This window comes from Phascolarctos cinereus, unplaced genomic scaffold, assembly GCF_003287225.1.
Source record: "Phascolarctos cinereus isolate Bilbo 61053 unplaced genomic scaffold, phaCin_HiC Scaffold_9;HRSCAF=440, whole genome shotgun sequence".
Classification (NCBI taxonomy): domain Eukaryota; kingdom Metazoa; phylum Chordata; class Mammalia; order Diprotodontia; family Phascolarctidae; genus Phascolarctos; species Phascolarctos cinereus.
The window spans coordinates 101,801,971-101,819,680 of NW_027556402.1; the positions used below are offsets into that span (position 1 = coordinate 101,801,971).

At 36.1% G+C, this 17,710-nt stretch overlaps 1 protein-coding gene across 1 annotated transcript; it reads right to left on the minus strand.

Annotated features, from left to right (window-relative positions):
* Window positions 1-2,150: 2,150 nt before the first annotated feature.
* FGB (fibrinogen beta chain) lies at window positions 2,151-16,568 on the minus strand. The gene is made up of 9 exons (XM_020994071.2): window positions 16,428-16,568; window positions 16,134-16,154; window positions 11,638-11,832; window positions 9,689-9,872; window positions 7,175-7,402; window positions 5,728-5,841; window positions 4,579-4,704; window positions 3,986-4,271; window positions 2,151-2,551 (listed from the first exon to the last, which is right to left on the minus strand). The coding sequence occupies exons 1-9, from the start codon at window positions 16,527-16,529 to the stop codon at window positions 2,320-2,322; spliced, it is 1,488 nt and encodes a 495-aa protein (XP_020849730.1). The 5' UTR covers window positions 16,530-16,568; the 3' UTR covers window positions 2,151-2,319.
* Between the last annotated feature and the right edge of the window lie 1,142 nt (window positions 16,569-17,710).

Below are 17,710 nucleotides of genomic sequence, written 5' to 3' on the forward strand. Positions count from 1 at the left end.
CCTTCTGTTGAGATGGATGAACTCTTAATGGCGTCTACAGTATCATAGGTAAAGAGTAACAGTTTGGGATAGTAGAAAGTGCACCAGACTTAGAGACAGGAGAGTTAGATTCAAATTCCAGGTCTAAAACTCATTAGCTATGTGAACTTGGGCAAGTCACAAAATCATAAATGTGTGAATTAGAAGGGACCCTAAATACTTTCTAGTTCAATCCATACCTGAAATGAATCTCCTCTACAATATGGCTACCAAGTGGAAATCCATTCTTTCCCTGAAGATCCAAAGACTTCCAGTGATCTGGGCTGACAAATATCTCCTGAGGCAGCTAGAAGCCCTGTGATATTTCTAATTGTTGAAAGTGTTTCTTACATACAGCCTAAATCTTATTACATCTTCCAGCCACTGTTTCTAATTCTGCCCTCTGGGACCCAGATGTTCTTCTGGGTTCTTCCTTATGCTACATGAAAACCCTTAAAATATTGGAAGATAGCTATCATATTCCCCTTAAGTTTTTTTTGGTTTTTTTTTTTTTGTGAGGCAATTGGGGTTAAGTGACTTGCCCAGTTATATAGTAGTAAGTGTCAAATGTCTGAGGCCGCATTTGAACTCAGGTCCTCCTGACTCCAGGGCCACTGCTCTATCCACTGTGCAACCCAGCTGCTCTTTCCTCTTAAGTCTTTTCCAGATTAGTAAGACATCCCCAGTTCTTTCAAGCAGTTCTTACATAGTATGATCATGAGGCCCCTTTATTCTCTTGGTTACTCTTCTTTTGATACTGTCCAGCTTGTCAATGAGTTTACTAAAATGTATTATTCAATGTGGAACACCCTTCTTTATACGTGGTGTGAAACAGTAAGATTGGATGATTTGCTTAATGCAGATTAAGATCACATTAGCTTTTATTTTGACTGATATATGACACTGTTAAAAGTACCTAACCTCTCTCATCCTCAATTTTCTTGTCTTTTAAAAGGATGTGTGATAATAATCCCTCTATTTCAGCTTTTGCTGCTTTTATGTTCTAGCTAGCATAGTTGGGCTCACTGATTGCAGCTATTGATGATGTAAGGGTGACTAATAAAGTCCTAAACTCTGGAGTGTGGGTTCAGCTAGTGTTTGGTTTGTAAATCTGGACTATCTGGAGTAGTAATCAGTGCTTAATTCAATGACCATGCTGTTTTTGGTCATGTGGCTGGTCAATTGTTTTTGTGCCCCAGACTTTGGCTCCAAGGATAGATAGAGCAAATAAATTTCAGTGGGATTGAGGGTTAAAGAGTGAGCCTAATAATGTCAAGAGCTGGGTGCTAGGTAAGTGAGGTACCACCTAGGATAATGATTGAGTGGGAATAAGAGCTAGGGGAGCAATAAGAGGGAAACCATTAAAGGAAGGCTGGTAAAGAGAAGAAAAAAATTCTGGGTTGGGTTACCATACAGTGTCCTAGGCAGCAAGTTACTGCTGGCTCTACTATCTCCTTTGGAAAGTACAAAAATGACAAGCTTCATCCTAATTGCCCTGATGACTTAAAACTTCCCCTTCCCCCCAGGCAAATGGCAAAGAGGCAGTTTTTAGTGTAGGCAAAATAGTAATTTTAGATTTTCAAACGCTTAATGCTTAGACTACCTACATATTTGAAGTTTTGTATCCTCCTTTCTTGAATAAACTAAGCCTCAGTCATTAAGCTCAGGGAAGCAGCAGTGTGGTAAGCACATTGATTCAAAGGACCTAGGTTAGAAATGTGATTCTGTCAATTATTAGTGTGACTTTGACTTCCACGGGCCTCAGTTTCCTCATCTGCAAAATGAGAGTGTTGGGCCAGATGACCTCTGAGGTCACTTCTAGCTCTAAATCTATGATTCTATGTGAGAAGAAATAAGAACACATTTACTTATCACAGTGTAAGGTGTTTAATGAACACATCTTTGGAAAACTTTCGCACAGAACTTTGCATAAATAAATATGGTTGATAAAATAGAATTTTAAACATCAGCTTTTAGTTTGCCTTGTAGATTTTTCACAACTATATAACATTTTCCCACCTATTTTAATGTTTTTCATGACCAGGTATTGTTGAAATTTATAAATGACTCTGTTTCTCTAATTTTCCTTTTAGTAGCTTTTTGACAAAGAAATACAAATCAAAATTATGAAGTAGAGTTATACAGTATTTAATGGCTTTTATCCTGAATAGCCTTTCCAATTTATGTTATACTTATACCCTTTGGGAGATTTGCTTCCAATATGTGAAGGAATATTCTCATAAAACATATAAAAAACTGTCCCATGTGGGAAGATTTTTAAAAATCTGTTAGTTTTTGGGACTACTGTTGTGGAAAGAATGGTCTGATCTTCATAGACATCGCCTTCAATGAATACCATGACCCCTTCCAATTCATCCACACTACTCCATCATCTGTGCCGTGTTTTGCCATATCCCAGCTGTAATGGCCACCCCAATAGTATCTGCCATTTGGATTAGCTGAGTGGCATCTATTGTACCACCATCCGCCACCATCTTCCTTAGAACACTGTTTACTTGGATCTGTAGTTACCCTGAAAAAAGAAATATTAGTAGTTAATCATAATACGTGAATTTTATCAATGGCATATATTACATAGAAATCATATGGAGGAAGGAGAATTCTGTGTTCATTTGCTAAGTCTGAAGGAAACTGTTGATGTGTCAGAAAATCTAGATGTAAAATTATTTTCTTTTCAAGAAGCATTAATTCCAGACCTTTCTCCCTTTCTTTCCCTATTTTTTAGCACTGACAAAGAAACATCTGATTTTTAAGTATTGTTTTGCAAATTCCTTTTTAGGCCTCTAGATCCTGGTAAGGTGATGCTCTGGAATCTTAACGATGAGCACTCCAGGTTGGGCGACTTCCGGGAACATACTGTTTATTGCTCCTGGGAGAGAGGGAGCAAGATGTATAGCAACTAAAGCCATAAGGAGCATGAGGTCGGCCCCTCGATGGAGCAAACTTCATAAAACACAGTGGGAGTAAGCAGCACAAAGTGTGCCCCTAAATCAACTTTTTAAGACAAATTGAGTGTGGGGGGGCGGGGAGAACTGGCACATGAAGTCCTCTGGGTAAAAGACCAAAGACACCGTGAGGCCACTGCTGGAAAAGCAATAGAGCCAGGCCAGGCAGGGAGAAACTAACTTCCTATTTTAATGAATTATTCTTGCTGTGTGCTAAGATCAATTATTTTCTTCCTGAGATTTGTAAATGCTGTCCGTCCCCTAGAAATTTCCATGCTCTACGGTAAAGCCCCACTCATTCCATCCAAGTTATGGCTCTGCTGGCAACTTCAAATAGCTTCCCTTAAGCTGATGTTAAAATATTCCATGAAGAGAACGGTAATGATGAGCAAGATTCCGCTTTTGATTCTCCCTTTTTTGTCCCAGCTGGCTTCCTCACCAGCAACACTGAGAAAGAAGCTGCCCATGAAACCTTCAGAGTGATTGTCTATACATGGTAGATACTTAGTTCTGCTCCTCTGCTCCTCAACTGTGTCTGCTTTCAGTGTGTAGAGTAATTCGTGGGCACAGTAATGCCCCAGAGGGGTCACTCTCTTTAAGCCTGTGTAGGACTTTTTCTTTTCTCCAGTTTCTACAATGAGAAACCAGAGGTCTTTTTTGTTCTGTAATAAGATGGTGAAAGAATTGCACTGATGAAGCTAATGTTATAAGTTCAGTAAGGGAGTAGCAACCTCATCGTCTTTTAAAGGAACAATAAATTGCAGGTCATTATGGAACTATTTAGGTGACTGAAAAACTGAATGATAGGTTGAAAGCCTGTATTGGACTATCAGAGACACTGGAATTGTTCTAAACATTTGATCACTAAGGGGATACCTTCTTAAACAAAAATATTAGAGATGAGAGACCATCTGTAGCCAGAACACGTGTGTTCACTGTAAATGATTCAGACAGACATGGTTAGGTGCTACATTTCAAAGAAGGAATGAATGTAGACATACCACCCATCATTATCTCTGTCATATGTGCTGAAGAACATGCCGTTGTGAATCGTCATGGTCCTGTTCTCTCCCACCAGCTGGGATGCGCCATCCATAAGGGCATTGCCGGCAGTTCCTTTATATTTACTAACAGAGATCTGGTAATTGTTGCTTTTATCCTGTACTGTGAATCCTCCGTAATGAGCCTTCACCTTATCACCTTTCCAATCTTCCATTTCAATCAAAAGTTCAGTGGGTCCCATTTTGGTAAGCTGGCTAATTTTATCATTTCCAAGCCAATATTCACCTAAAAGTTAAAATAATACAAGACCATATGAAAATTAAAATATTTGAAAACTACCAATATTCCCATCCCAGCTGATCATAATTTCCCTGACAATTTAATTTCTCCAACACTAACAAACGCATAGTAAATGCCTGATAATTGGTTTGCTTTCTAAAAGGCCATCATAATGGTATAGAGACAATGACATTTAAGTAATATTTGATGGTGCACTGATAAGTAGTAAAATGTTGATAAGCACATACGTTCTTTAAAATGAAAAAGAGAAACTTTTAAAAAAAAGTTCTTTGATTTTTGACAATGATTTTACCTGGTAAACCACAGTATTTCTTTGCATCTTCATTGGTTGCAATATTTCCAAATCCGTTTCTGTATGCATCCCATTTTCTGCCAAAGTCAACACTACCATCTTGACGTTTCTGGATTACTGTCCATCCTTACAATGAGAGAGAAACAAAGATTGTTTTCATTAACCATTAAAATAATTTTCTTCACAGTTTGTATCCTTTCATCATTGATACCTAAAGCCCACCAAGAGTAGGTCCTCAAAAATCACTGAAAATAATTTAAAAGTTAATACTTAAAACAAAACAAAATATACCCCTAAAAACTAAGCTTCAATCCTTTGTTTTACAAACAATATAACTGTATTCAAGGGCACAAAAAAGTCAAGGGCATTTTATGTCTTTGGGGAGACTGGTGTAAACCAAACCAAAGTATTAAACCAAATCTAAAGCTTTGGCAAAAGACTTCCTCTTTATAATAAAATAATCTTTTAAACAACACTGAAATATTTTAATGATTTCTTTATAAATAGATTCAAAGTAGTAGATTATAAAATTTTGGGATAAAAGGATAGACACAAGAACATAATCATGTAGGACTCAGATTATTTCTGACATAGTAATTAATAGTTGAGACAACATGGAGTAGTAGACAGATTCCTGGCCTTGGAGTTAAGAAATTCTGAATTCAAATTCTATCTCTGACCCTTACTAGCCTTGTAACCCAAGCAAATTACATAATCTTTCAGGCTCCCTTGGACTTATCTATTTAGTCATAGGTAGATGAGCCGTATGGCTAGATGTCATTCTGTGTGGTTAAAACCACTTTGGAGAAATTTCAGATCCTTTGGGCATAATAATGCTAGTAAATATGAAAAGTCAGTCTTACAGTAATGCTCAAAGAAAAACAAGTTTTACAGTCTTTGGCAAAAGTTAACCCTATCCCACTGATATATATCCCACTGATCATACTATCATACCAAAGCTGTACTTAATGATACTTTGAAATTGGATAGTTTGCAATATCATAATTATTTAATATATCAACAACTTGACAAGTGCTTAAAATTGTTAAAACTTCTACAATTCTTAAACCCAAGTCTCATGCACATTAACATCATATGATTGACATAAACACATTTTACTCCATGATTACCTCAAAATAATGTACTTACCTCCATTTTCTGTCTTCATATCACAATAAACTCTATATGGTCTGACAGAACTGTCGGGCTGAATGAGATACATTTCAGATGTATCACCTCCTTTCCTAATAATTTCTTCACACTCTGCAAACATATAATGACACAGGTTATGCAAGGAATTTCACTCTCTTAAGAAAACATATAACCTTCTTGTGCCTTGCCTAGAGATTATTATATACAATCTGAAAAATTAAGAAAGAAAGCTATTGGTTTGATTTCACAGTAGCTTCACTTAAAATCATTATCAATAAACATATAAAAAAAAAGAAAAATAAATTTTCTTGGGTAACTCATTTAACCTTCCTGAGCCGTAGTTTCCTCTTTTATAAAATGAAGGAAGCTGACCAGGTGGCCTCTAAGGTATCCTTTACCTCTGAATCTATAATGCCACAATTATTTTTGTTCATTGATGATATATCTAGAAGAACAAATGGTTGTTATTAAAAATTGGATATTTGCAAGTGGCTCGTTGCAACAAATCAACAATGTGTGTCTATAGCTTTCGATACTGTAATAATGTAATAAGATAAACTTGCTTATAATACTGGTAATTAAGAAACTTCCACTGTCAATATTTAAGAACAATATATAAGCTAGGCATGCTGTCACATGGTTGTAATCATTACTAAGGGGGAGCTGAGACTAGCTGATTACTTGAGTTTGGGAGTTCTGAGCTATAATAGGACTAAAACCAATCCGGTGTCTTCATGAAGTCTGACACCAATACGGTATGTCCACCAGGCTTTGTGAGGACAAACTAGCCGAGGTTAGAAATATGGAGCAAATTAAAGCTCCCAAGCTGACTGGTATAGAGAATGAGCTCATGATTGGCTGCTGCACTTCCAATCTGGGTGAGATGGGGAAACTCAGTCTCAAATACACCCACATATGTATACAAATATATTTACACATAAATGTATACATGTACATAGATCTGTGTGACTATATGCAGCAACTAACTAAACTCATACTTTGCATAGGCATTTGAAAATCAAAGCTTTTTAATCTTTTTCAGTCTATAACTTACCTATAAGTTGGTCACCAATATACAGTAACATACAAGACAGAGAGACTTCACATCTCTCTCTATCTAAGCATCACTCATTTGTCCATTCTCAAAATCCTTCTGCAGCCTCCACCCCCCCCCCCACTTCTTACAAACTCTCTCCTCTATTTCACATTATTGCCGCTACCTTCATACGCAACCTACCCCTCACATACCCTCTTTCCCATCAGAAAATGGGTAGCTAGCGATGAGAAAACTTCAAATGGGCATCTAACATAACCCTGGAGATCATCACGTGCTAAAGAGCTATGAAAATAGCTGAGAAAAAGTGGGATTTCCTAAGCTCCTTTCTAGCTGTAAGGGAATGTAAACTTTTACCCAAGTCCCAAGATCCCGTGCTTATTAATATACCTTTGCCTGAAACCACTGGGATATTACAACTGACAGTGCATGGTTTGTGGCAGTAGTCCATTTGGGCGGAAACATCACTTTCTAATTTCTGTATTTTGCTTCTTAGGTTTTCTAGGATTGAACGAAGCACTCGAAGGTTATTTGGGATATGAGTGTTCACAGTCTCCTGGATATAAATTTGATGTTTTTCCAGTTCAGAAGAAAACCCATTTACTGCGTTTTCGTTGTCTGTAAGAAAGGAAAATAGAAAGGTCATTGTTTTCCCTTTATTTTAAATACAAGTTCACAAGCACGTATTAAACATTCACTGTGTGCCAAACACTGTTAAACACTGAATACACTGAAATCTTGTAAAAGATGGGTATAGCACATGTGACTATAATCTGCCCATAAACTTAACCTGTTAACCAGTCTTTGAATATACATAATTCTAATGTTGAATGGATGGGGGCGTGAAGAGAAGTAGTACTGTATAAATCCATGTACTAATGAGCTATTATAATAGATTCATTAGTACTAAGTCTGAATAAAAATTATGATCCATTAGAATTAACTGAAGTTTGTCTTTTGTTAGGAACTGTGGAAAATGCAGATCTGTATCTTCTACCTTTGATTTTTTTTTCCTTTGAGGCAATCAGGGTTAAGTGACTTACCCAGAGTCACACAGCTAGTAAGCATCAAGTGTCTGAATGGAGTCAGGTCCTCCTGACTCCAGGGCTGGTGGTCTGTCCACTATGCCACCTAGCTGCCCCTTACCCTTGATTTTCAACTTTCTAAAGTCTGAAAAATTTGATGCATTTCCCCTTCTAAGAAAATATATGTACTGTCTTCTGAGTTATAATGAAAATACAAGTTGATTGGGGAACAAAAGTAGGAGGGAATCAGAGACAAATTCTTCAGAGAAAAATACTAATGCTGGCGTCCAGTTGGGTATGAGAATTAAATGAAAGACAAATTTGTCACAAATTGTGGGATGACACTGGCAGCTAAGGACAACTGAACAATCAGAGGGCTGATGAAATGAAATTTTTCTTGCTGTTAAAAAAGTATCTGTTATTGTTACTAAACTTTAAATTATTATAATAGTGTATAAACAAACTACAAGCTAAAATTTTAGATGGGGACCAACCTAAAAAATTACCTGAGAACTTAAGTGGATAGATCTAAGAAGGGTATAAGGTAATATTAACTGGAGACAGCAGATGTAAACTTGTCCAGTTCTGCAAAATGACCAAGAACTACTGACAACTGGAAACTGAAACAGGGTGGGAGGAATCAGAGTGTACACTGGCTTCAGGCCAATTGGTTCTTAAGGCTAGGTAGAGATTCATCGTGGTAACAGGAAAGAAGCCTGGACTTGGAGTCACTGGGCCTAAGTCTGAATCACAGCTCTGCCAATTATTAGCTATATGACCTTGGGCAAATCATTCTCTTGTCCTCTGTAGGCTTCAATTTTCTCATCTGTAAAATAGGAGGATTGGATTAAATGACCTTTAAGGTCCCTTCCAGCTCTCTCCCTATAATCCTAGGAGTCACCTTAAAGGTGAGCCGTATGGCTTTAAAATGTCTCAGTCATTAATGTCCGATAGACTAGTCTGGGTCTAGGCAGATTGAGACATAATATGTGAAGGATCAGAATTTCATTAAGAGAAGAACAAGGCTTGTCTATACAGAGGGTATATGTCAGGCTGTGGCCAGTATATAGATAAAAATGGTTCAGAGATCACAGGAATATACAGACAAAATCAGAGAAGATTAAAATAAAGGAGGGTTTTTCCCTTCTGTATCAAAATCTTGCAATGTATAGTATTTTTATTTTTTTCCCTTCATAACTGAGTAAAGCCTTTAAAGTATGATCTTATCTCAGTTGAATTAAAGGAAGGAGGTTTTGCTAATATCTAGCTTGGAAGGCCTAGGGGATGACTTCCCTCAGGATTTTGAGGGAACCTAGTAGTAGCAAGAAAGAAAAAAGAAAGCCTTAGGGATAGCACCAACAGGTTTAGCAGAAGCTGTGTTCATTTTCTGAGGGTTTTTTAAAATTTTATTTTATTATTATTTTTTTTTATTAAGGCAATTGGGGTTAAGTGACTTGCCCAGGGTCACACAGCTAGTTAAGTGTCAAGTATTTGGTCTGAGGCAGGGTTTGAACTCAGGTCCTCCTGACTTGAGGGCCGGTGCTCTATCCACTAGCTGCCCTGGTTTTTTTTTTCTTTTTAAGTGTGAGAAGGAAACTTTTTTTTCTGTTTTGTTTTATTTATTTATTTTTAGTTTTCAACATTCACTTTTATAAGTGAGGGATTTTTTAAAATACATACCTTAATGATCATCTAATCCAGTTCCCTGATTTTGCATACGAGGAAACTGAGGCCCAGAGAAATTACGTGATATGCTCAAAGTCACAGAGGGGTGGAATTGGGATTTGCCTCCAAATCCTCACACTTATAAATATGCCCAACCACAACTGTTCCCCAACTTTCATTTTTCAATATGAGATGGAAAAGAAATGATAGCTACCTATTACTTGCTTCTGTCTTTTACCCCACATGTCCTTTAGGATGCCAACATACTGGAAGCTGGTGGAAGTCCTCTCAGAAAAGGAGTCCACTTCAGCTCCTAGCTCTTTAACGCTGGTTTTCACAGTTCTTTCCTGTTTCACTAATGTGTCTTGTAGCACACATCCTGTTGGACACAACACTCCCTAAAAGCAAAGAAAAGCAAAGGTTGTAGAACATGCATTTAGAAGAGGTATTTGAGACAGGTCTTTTTTTTTTCTTTTTTTTTTTTTATCAAAACAGCACAGAATGAAAGCTCAGTTTTAATCTTTTTAGCATGGTGGTTGTTAATTTAATGTTTAGTTAAAAAATAAAAAGATCAAACAAAACACAATATTGGCCTTACATAGATGAAATGTGAAAATATCACTGCCACCATAGACCATTTTTGTTTGTCTCTAAAGGAGTGTATTGTATGGAAACACCAGAAATAAAAATAGTCTTATCATCAAAGCCAATTTTAGCCACTCTGTAAGGAAGTGACAGCTTTTTTATCTTATGGATTTGCAAGTCAGGAACTTAATCTTAAATAAAAAAGAAATCTTTAGAGTTTGCTTATTGTAAGTTTTCCTAAATATGAGTAGCAGAAATGTACATTTTCTATCTATTGCTAACTAAGGAATTGCTATAATCGTTGGATGAGAGCATGGAGAGAAAGGGGCCTCTGTCCCCACATTTACCTGGCTGCTTTCACATATGGTACTGTCATATCACACTGGCTTAAAAAATATAACCACCAGTTCTGAGTTTGACTCTTTGAAATATTTTATTTAAAGATGGTATAAAATGAACACATTGGAATGCTTCATGCTTCACCTCAATAATAACAAGGACTCTGACCCTTCCCAGGAGGATCACAGATTCTCAGAGCAGTAAAGGAGCTGGGAGTCATCTAGTCCAAATAGTAGCTACAGGAATACAGGAATCCCCTCTGCTGTATCTACAAGAAGTAGTTGCCCAATCCTCTCTTGAAGGCCTCAAGAGAGAGAGAGAGAGAGAGCACCTCCTATTTCCCAGGGAAGAAAGTCTATTCTAATCTTGGAGAACTCCAATTGGTAGAAATTCTGTCACTTTAAACCTAACTCCATCTCTTCAGCTTCCATCCAGGGCCAATCTGTCTAGCATGCGATTGCTCTTAAATATGTGAAGACAACAACTGTGACCCCTTTGGGTTTCTTTTCTCCAGGCTGTCCATCTCTAGTTCAGCTCCTTCAGCTGATTCTCCTATGGCCCACCTATCTCTAAAATCAAGAACAAAGCTATTTTCATATCATATCAAGCTACGACAATAAATGTTCACAGGTATTAAAGACCAAGTTAAGAGAGTAAAGACCTTTTAATACACCACAGCAGAGGAAGAAACTATAGATTATCTACAACTCACTAATTTTTTCCTTTTTATTATGAATTGGACAAATGAACATTTCAATATAGGATTGGAGAATAGCAGAGGACCGTATATGAAACTGTGAACTTATATAATGTAGAGTATTCTTCAGTACCTATGAAACTTAACCTGGTGGCAATGAAACTGCTTTCCTTCTGCTGTTTTCTATGAATTCCAAAAAACAGTTTTACTGAAATTCTCTCCTCTTCTTACTAATTCTCCCCTTCCCATCAAACAGTCAACTCAGTATTTTGCTCAAATGTGGCAAAACCAGTAAATCTTTAGGGCTGAATTTCTGGATTCCTGCTGTGTTGTATCACTCAAGTGTGATTCCTATAAAAATGCAACCCTGAACCAGAAGCAGGAACATGTCTAGCATTTGATAGTAAAACCAAAGAAAATGAAGCAAAATCCTTAATGTAATGAGGGACATGAATGCATTTCAGTAGCACTGAGCCCCTTTCCCAGCGCTGATTCTCTTCACTGGCCATGACCAATTTTGCCAATGATTTTAATTCACTTACCATATCAGCATCAGCATGAATGCAGCCTCCAGCATCAGGGGCTTTTCTTTCCAATTTCTTCTGTTGAATAGATTGAGGCTGGGGAGGACGTGCTCGGTATCCTCCCCCACTGATGGGAGGTGGAGCTGGTCTCAGAGATGGAATTGCTTCCTTTCTCCTATCTATTGGCCGATGACCCCGCACATCCACTGTAGGCTTCATGAAACAAGGTAAAACGAAGATCCATAATTGTAGAGTCATCACATTTTAAAGCTGGAAGGGACCCTTAAAGATCATCTACTTTAGCAGTTCTTAACTTTTTGTCTGTGTCAGGGACACCTTTTGACACTCTAGTGAAACGTATGGACCCCTTCTCAGAATAATGCTTTAATTGCATAAAGTAAAATACATAAGATTATGAAAGGAAACCAATTATGCTGAAATACGGCTTTCAAAATACATATTTTTAAAAGTTCATAGAAGACAGGTGAAGAACTAGTCCAATCTAATTAGTCCTTTAAAAAAAAAAACTCTCCCCTTAACTCTGAACTCTTGTAAACTAACATTTTATCTCTCTCTCTGTCTGAGTCCCTGCCTCTCTCTCTCTCTCTCTCTCTCTCTCTCTCTCTCTCTCTCTCTCTCTCTCTCTCTCCCCTCATCTCTTCATTATCCAGTTTTTGAGAAACAGCAGTCTACACACTTCTTCTTACTCTCAACCCAATTGTTATTCAATCCATTGCAGCTTGGCTTCTGCTCCCACCACTGTCCTGAAACAGTTCTTCTCAAAGTCACCACTGACTTCCTTAATGCTAAATCCAATGACCTTTATTCTATCCTCATCCTCTTCAACTTCTTTGTGCCATTGGACATTAACAACCACTCCTTCCTCTTTTCCATTGGCTTCTGTGACACTACTGTCATGATTTCTTCTCCTCCTACCTCTTTGATTGCTCTTCCTCTGTCTCTTTTTGCTGACTCTTCAATTGCTTCTTGCCCCTTAAATATGAGTGATTCTCAAGGTTCTGTTCTTGGCCCTTTTCTATGTTGAATTTACCTACTCCTATTACTTCAAACATCACCTCTATACTCATTACTTCAAAAAAATCTATTTTTTCCAAACCCACCAAACATTTTGCAGTTTCAGTCTTATGTTTACAACTATGTATTAGATAACTTCACTTGGATGTCCCACCAGGTCCACAAATTCAACATGTCCAAAGTTGAACTCATCTTTTCTCTCAAATTTGTGCTTCCCTTTTAACTTTTCTATTCCTGTTCAAAGCACTGCTATCCTTTCAGTTACTGAGATTTGTATCCTCATTTATCTTTGACTCTTCCCTTTCCCTTACTACATACATTCAATCAGTTGCCAATCGTTGATTACTCTACTTTTGCAATATTGCTAGCAGCCTTCTATTCCTCTGGCACAAACCCTTGCTTCAGGCCCTGATCTCTTCTCCTTGAGATTACTGCAATAGCCTCCCATATGGTTTTCAAGGTTCCAACCATCCTCTCACACCACCGACTAAGTAAACTTCCCAAAGCATTATTCTGATCATGTCATGATACTCCAAAACCTTCAGTGACTCTAATTGTTTACTGTCTAAAATATACAGTTCTGATATTGACATTTAAGGCCTTCCATGATCTGGTTCCAACCTACTTCCTGAATCTCTTCTCATACAATTTCCTATCCTGCATTTTGAATTCCAGCCAAAATGAAATTCTTTGTCTTGCACTCATTTTACCCTCCAGGCCTTTGCTCATATTTTATGCCTTTGATCATTCCATACCCCAGGTCTGGAAAAAGATTCCCCTTGAGAGAGAGAAAAGAAAGTGTTGTTAATGGAAAAAAAAAAGAGATAAGACTTCCTTTCTCTTCCGACTCCTAATCCAGCTATCACTTTTTCTTGAAGCTTGTTTTTTCCTTCCTTCCTTCCTTCCTTTCTTCCCTCCTCCTTGGATGATTCAGATGCTCCTCTCCTCCAAGAAGCCCTTACTAACAATTTTTCTTTTTTAATTTTTTTAATTTTAGACAAATACTAAAACTTAAATACATAAGAAAAGAAAAAGAAACACTATAAATTTAAATATAAAATAAAAAAAGAAAAAACATGTCATGCACACAGCAAAACATAGGAGAGGATTCAGAATATACTGCAATAACTTTTCATTTCAAGAAAGCCTATATATTAAATACTGCACATTATGTTAAAAGCTGTCCATCTTTTCTTTTCTTCCTTGTAGGTTTTCTTTTGTTCTCGGTTGTACATTTTTTATTTTGTTCTTTTTCCTCCCCTTCCTCCCCCTAGTCCTCACTCTGAGGCTACAATTAAGCATGGATATATTTATTCATTTATTTATTTATTTGATATATACACATACGTATACACACTTTACTAACAATTCTAAGTGAAAGTGATCCCCCTCTCTTCAAATTTATCAGAGGACTTTATCTGGATTTATCCTTTGCACAGATAGGACTTCACTTAATACCATAGTTAACTTGTGTACAAGGGTCTCCCTCCCATTAAGGTCTGTATTATTTTTTGCATGTCCAGCATAGCCCCTTATACTTAGTAGGTGCTTAATAAATGTCTGTTGAATTGAACTTTCTTCTCTTGAAATTAAGGAACAACTAAGAGATCAGCTCAATTTGACATAGACCAGCTGGGCATGTAGTTATTGAAGATGAGGTAACTCCTGGACAAAGGAACTAGGCAAACAGAGCCCCAAACCTCAGAAGTCTCTATGAGCAGTCACTACACCTGTAAATAGAAAGTATTTCTAGGCACACCTTGTACCTAGATTGACTACAAGGCGATGAGACCAATTCTTTGAATCTAAACCACCAGAAATTCACTAGAGAGTGGTGAGGAACCTATTCTGTCAACAAGGATTAATGTCATTTAGCCAATTTTATTTACTAAGTTCCCATACTTGATTGTTACATTCCCAGAAAGGTGTAATACGTTTAACATGAGGGTTGTCTAAGTTCTGTACATACCAACTTTATCAAGAAGGCAATCTATTTATTAAGGGGAAAACTTACTAACATATGGATACCCTAACATGTAATGAAGAGAAATGGTTCACTCAATGTTGCTAACAGTAGCTCCTATAATTTTCAGTAAGTGATATCTTGAGTCTTTTAGTCTACCATCAAAATGTCTTCTCTAAGCCATTCCTATGGCAGCCCTGATCTGCTGCTTCTTAGTTACTTTCTTTGGATGAAAGACAATGATTTTTTTTTCTTGTTTAAAGCAACTCTGAATTTATGCTGCACTTGAAAGTATCTGCTAACTTTAGAAGGGAATTGCTTCTCATAGTTAACAAGAAAGAAGAAAAATAGAGGAAAGAGTCTCAAAATCTTGTCTCTTTTGTTAGTTACATCATCCCACAAAAGTTTCATCAAGCTTTATCAGGTGTATCAATTGAACTTGTTATACATTGACCACAGAAGCCACTGAATAACCAGTTCTGTAATGTCATTCATGTATTTCTTCCACATGTATTTTTAAGCACTTAATTTATAGAACAAAGTATAGTAGCCATTGTATGGGAAAAAAATAGAACATGGTCTCTGCTGTCAAAGAACTTAACAATCTTATAGAAATTGTATTGTCCTGTTCATAGGAAAGTGGTGAGATTTATCTTATCACTTTATAGTAGACAGATTTTGAATAATAATTTTTTTTGCTTTTTGTTAAGTTAAAGTAGCTTTAATATGGGTTAATGAGATTGAGGTAGCAGTGGCAAAGTAAAAAATAAAGTATAGATTTCACAACTGTAGCATCAATTAATTTAATCAATGAATACAACTATCTAAATAATTTAAGTAAAAAAAATTCACTTTGTAGTTAATTTGATTCATAGAGGCAGCTAATCTGGAGGTCAGGCTTCAAAGTGAATTTTTTACTTGAATGACACATAGAAAAACTGAACTCTTTTCCAGTTCCTAATGTTAACTCATTAAAGAATCTGAAAGAGGTCACTTTTCCTTCTCTACTACTGATTATCCTCATCTATGAAACAAGGATCATAAAACTGGCTTTTGGATTTATCTCAAGAGGTTGTGTCAAAATGTTATTTCGGTTTTATTCCCTCTAATCTATTCCTCAATTTTTATTGACAAAGTGACTTAAAATATGATACTTAAATGAAATATATTTTTTTATAAATAGATTAATTAGATTAAGCTATTTGCTTTATAATATTCTTTATACTTACAGGGAAACACAACAAAAATCACAGTATTCATTTTCTATTATGACATTCTATTTTCTTAAATCACTACTCATTATTACAACTACTCCTTCCTTTCAGTTACTGTATGTTGCTTTTCTTCATTGACAGGTAAATTTTATACAACCATTGCTCACATTTGGCTGTTTCTTATGCTCAAGTTTTCTGGTTTCTACTCTGTACCATTTTCATAATTTTTTTTATCTGTTAATATTAACACACTAAAGTCTTAACATACAGTAGAACAAGTAAATGACAAAAGCATATCTTACTTTATGTAGATTGTCTTCTCCCTAAAGAAAAGAGATATGAAAAGTCATAAAAAGGTAGAAAAATACCTTTCTTTTACATAAAGAAATGAATTAATCATATTTTCCATGAAAACTCTTAAAATAAAACTGTTCCTGAAATTATTTCAATTTCATTTATAAAATTTACTATTACGAATTAATTTTAGTTCTCATAAAAATAAGCATGAATATACAATACATAACATTATGTACAGATATCAGAACTTACATTAACTCTATTAATACAATTATCATGAATATTTTTATAATAATCACCTCTTCATCATAGTCAGAGTCGGATTTAACTATGGAAACACAGAGCAGGAGCAGCAAAAGACGTTTCATGGCAGAAGATTTTGTGAATGCCCAAGTAACCATCGTTTGCTAATGGATCTGAAAGTGAGATCCTCAATCTTATATATACACTAGGCAGTTTGGTAGGCCTGATTTTAGAACTAGTTAAAGTCTCCAGTTAATATTTAATCTTGTTGGCTGAGCCATTTTAAACACTTGAGCAACATCTTCCCAGCAAGCTGTATTTTCCTGTCATACAGGAAACCCTTTCCCCACAATGGCCCAATTTAGATGCCCCACAAAAATTTCGGCAAATCCTCCAGTTTGAAAAGATTAAGCAAAATCAAGAGTTTCTTAAAAAAAATGTGTGTCACTTTCCAGTTACCCTAATATGGATTCAGGCATATGTGTAGAAAGGGATATGCTAAAAAATTTCCAAATATTCTCCCAAAATGTAGAAATTTCAAAAATCAGCTCACAAAAGTTTGAGCTATTCACAAGGTAGTGATTTAAATTGTAAATTCATTATTTATATTCCATAAATGTTTATTTTTCAGGGGCTACCACTTAAGTTTTAAATATGCATAGTAAATAATAGAACTAGATGGGACTTTAGAGTTCATAGTTCATGCCCTTCCCCCTAATTTTACAAATGAGTTAGCCCAGGCTAGAGAGTAGCAGTGGGTTAAACAATACAGGTAAAGACTGGAATGCACAGTTTTGGACATCACATTTCTAACCACTAGTAACGCTATGTCACAAATGCTATGCTTTATTCTTTTGCAGCTAAAAGTCTTCTACAAAGAAAACACAGTTCTTAATATTTATCAACAAATATTATGGAGAAAAAGGTTAAGAGAGTTCTGTTTTTATTAGGAAATCTTTTATTTTGTTCTTTCTTGAAGTAAATGAAAACGTTTAGTATAAGATTTCAGAGTTTAATAAAAATGTATATTGATGAAAACAGGTAGTTGACAATTGGCATCTAATTCAAGATCTTGATTACAGTAAGCAAATGGATTGATAACATGATACACCTAGAATAGATGTTTTCATCGAGAGTGGTCTAATCCTTACTTTTTTTTTTTTTAGCTTGCATAATCATGAGTTTTTGTACATACAACTTATCAAAAATGATCATTACCTTTCTAATTTCTAATCAGCCACATCTTCTTTGTTGTTGTTTCGATCAGTACAATCTGAATAAACAGGCAGCTAGGTGGCACAACGTGTAGAGCACTGCACTCGCAGTTAGGGAGACCTGA

Excerpts from the sequence above, each read along its gene's own strand:
- FGB (XM_020994071.2), bottom strand. The coding sequence starts at position 16,529 with ATGGTTACTTGGGCATTCACAAAATCTTCTGCCATGAAACGTCTTTTG. Across the intron at positions 16,155-16,427 it reads ACTCTGACTATGATGAAGAG|GGAGAAGACAATCTACATAA; the intron begins GTGATTATTATA and ends TCTTTTCTTTAG. Across the intron at positions 7,403-9,688 it reads AAGACAGAAGCAAGTAATAG|ACAACGAAAACGCAGTAAAT; the intron begins GTAGCTATCATT and ends CCTTTCTTACAG.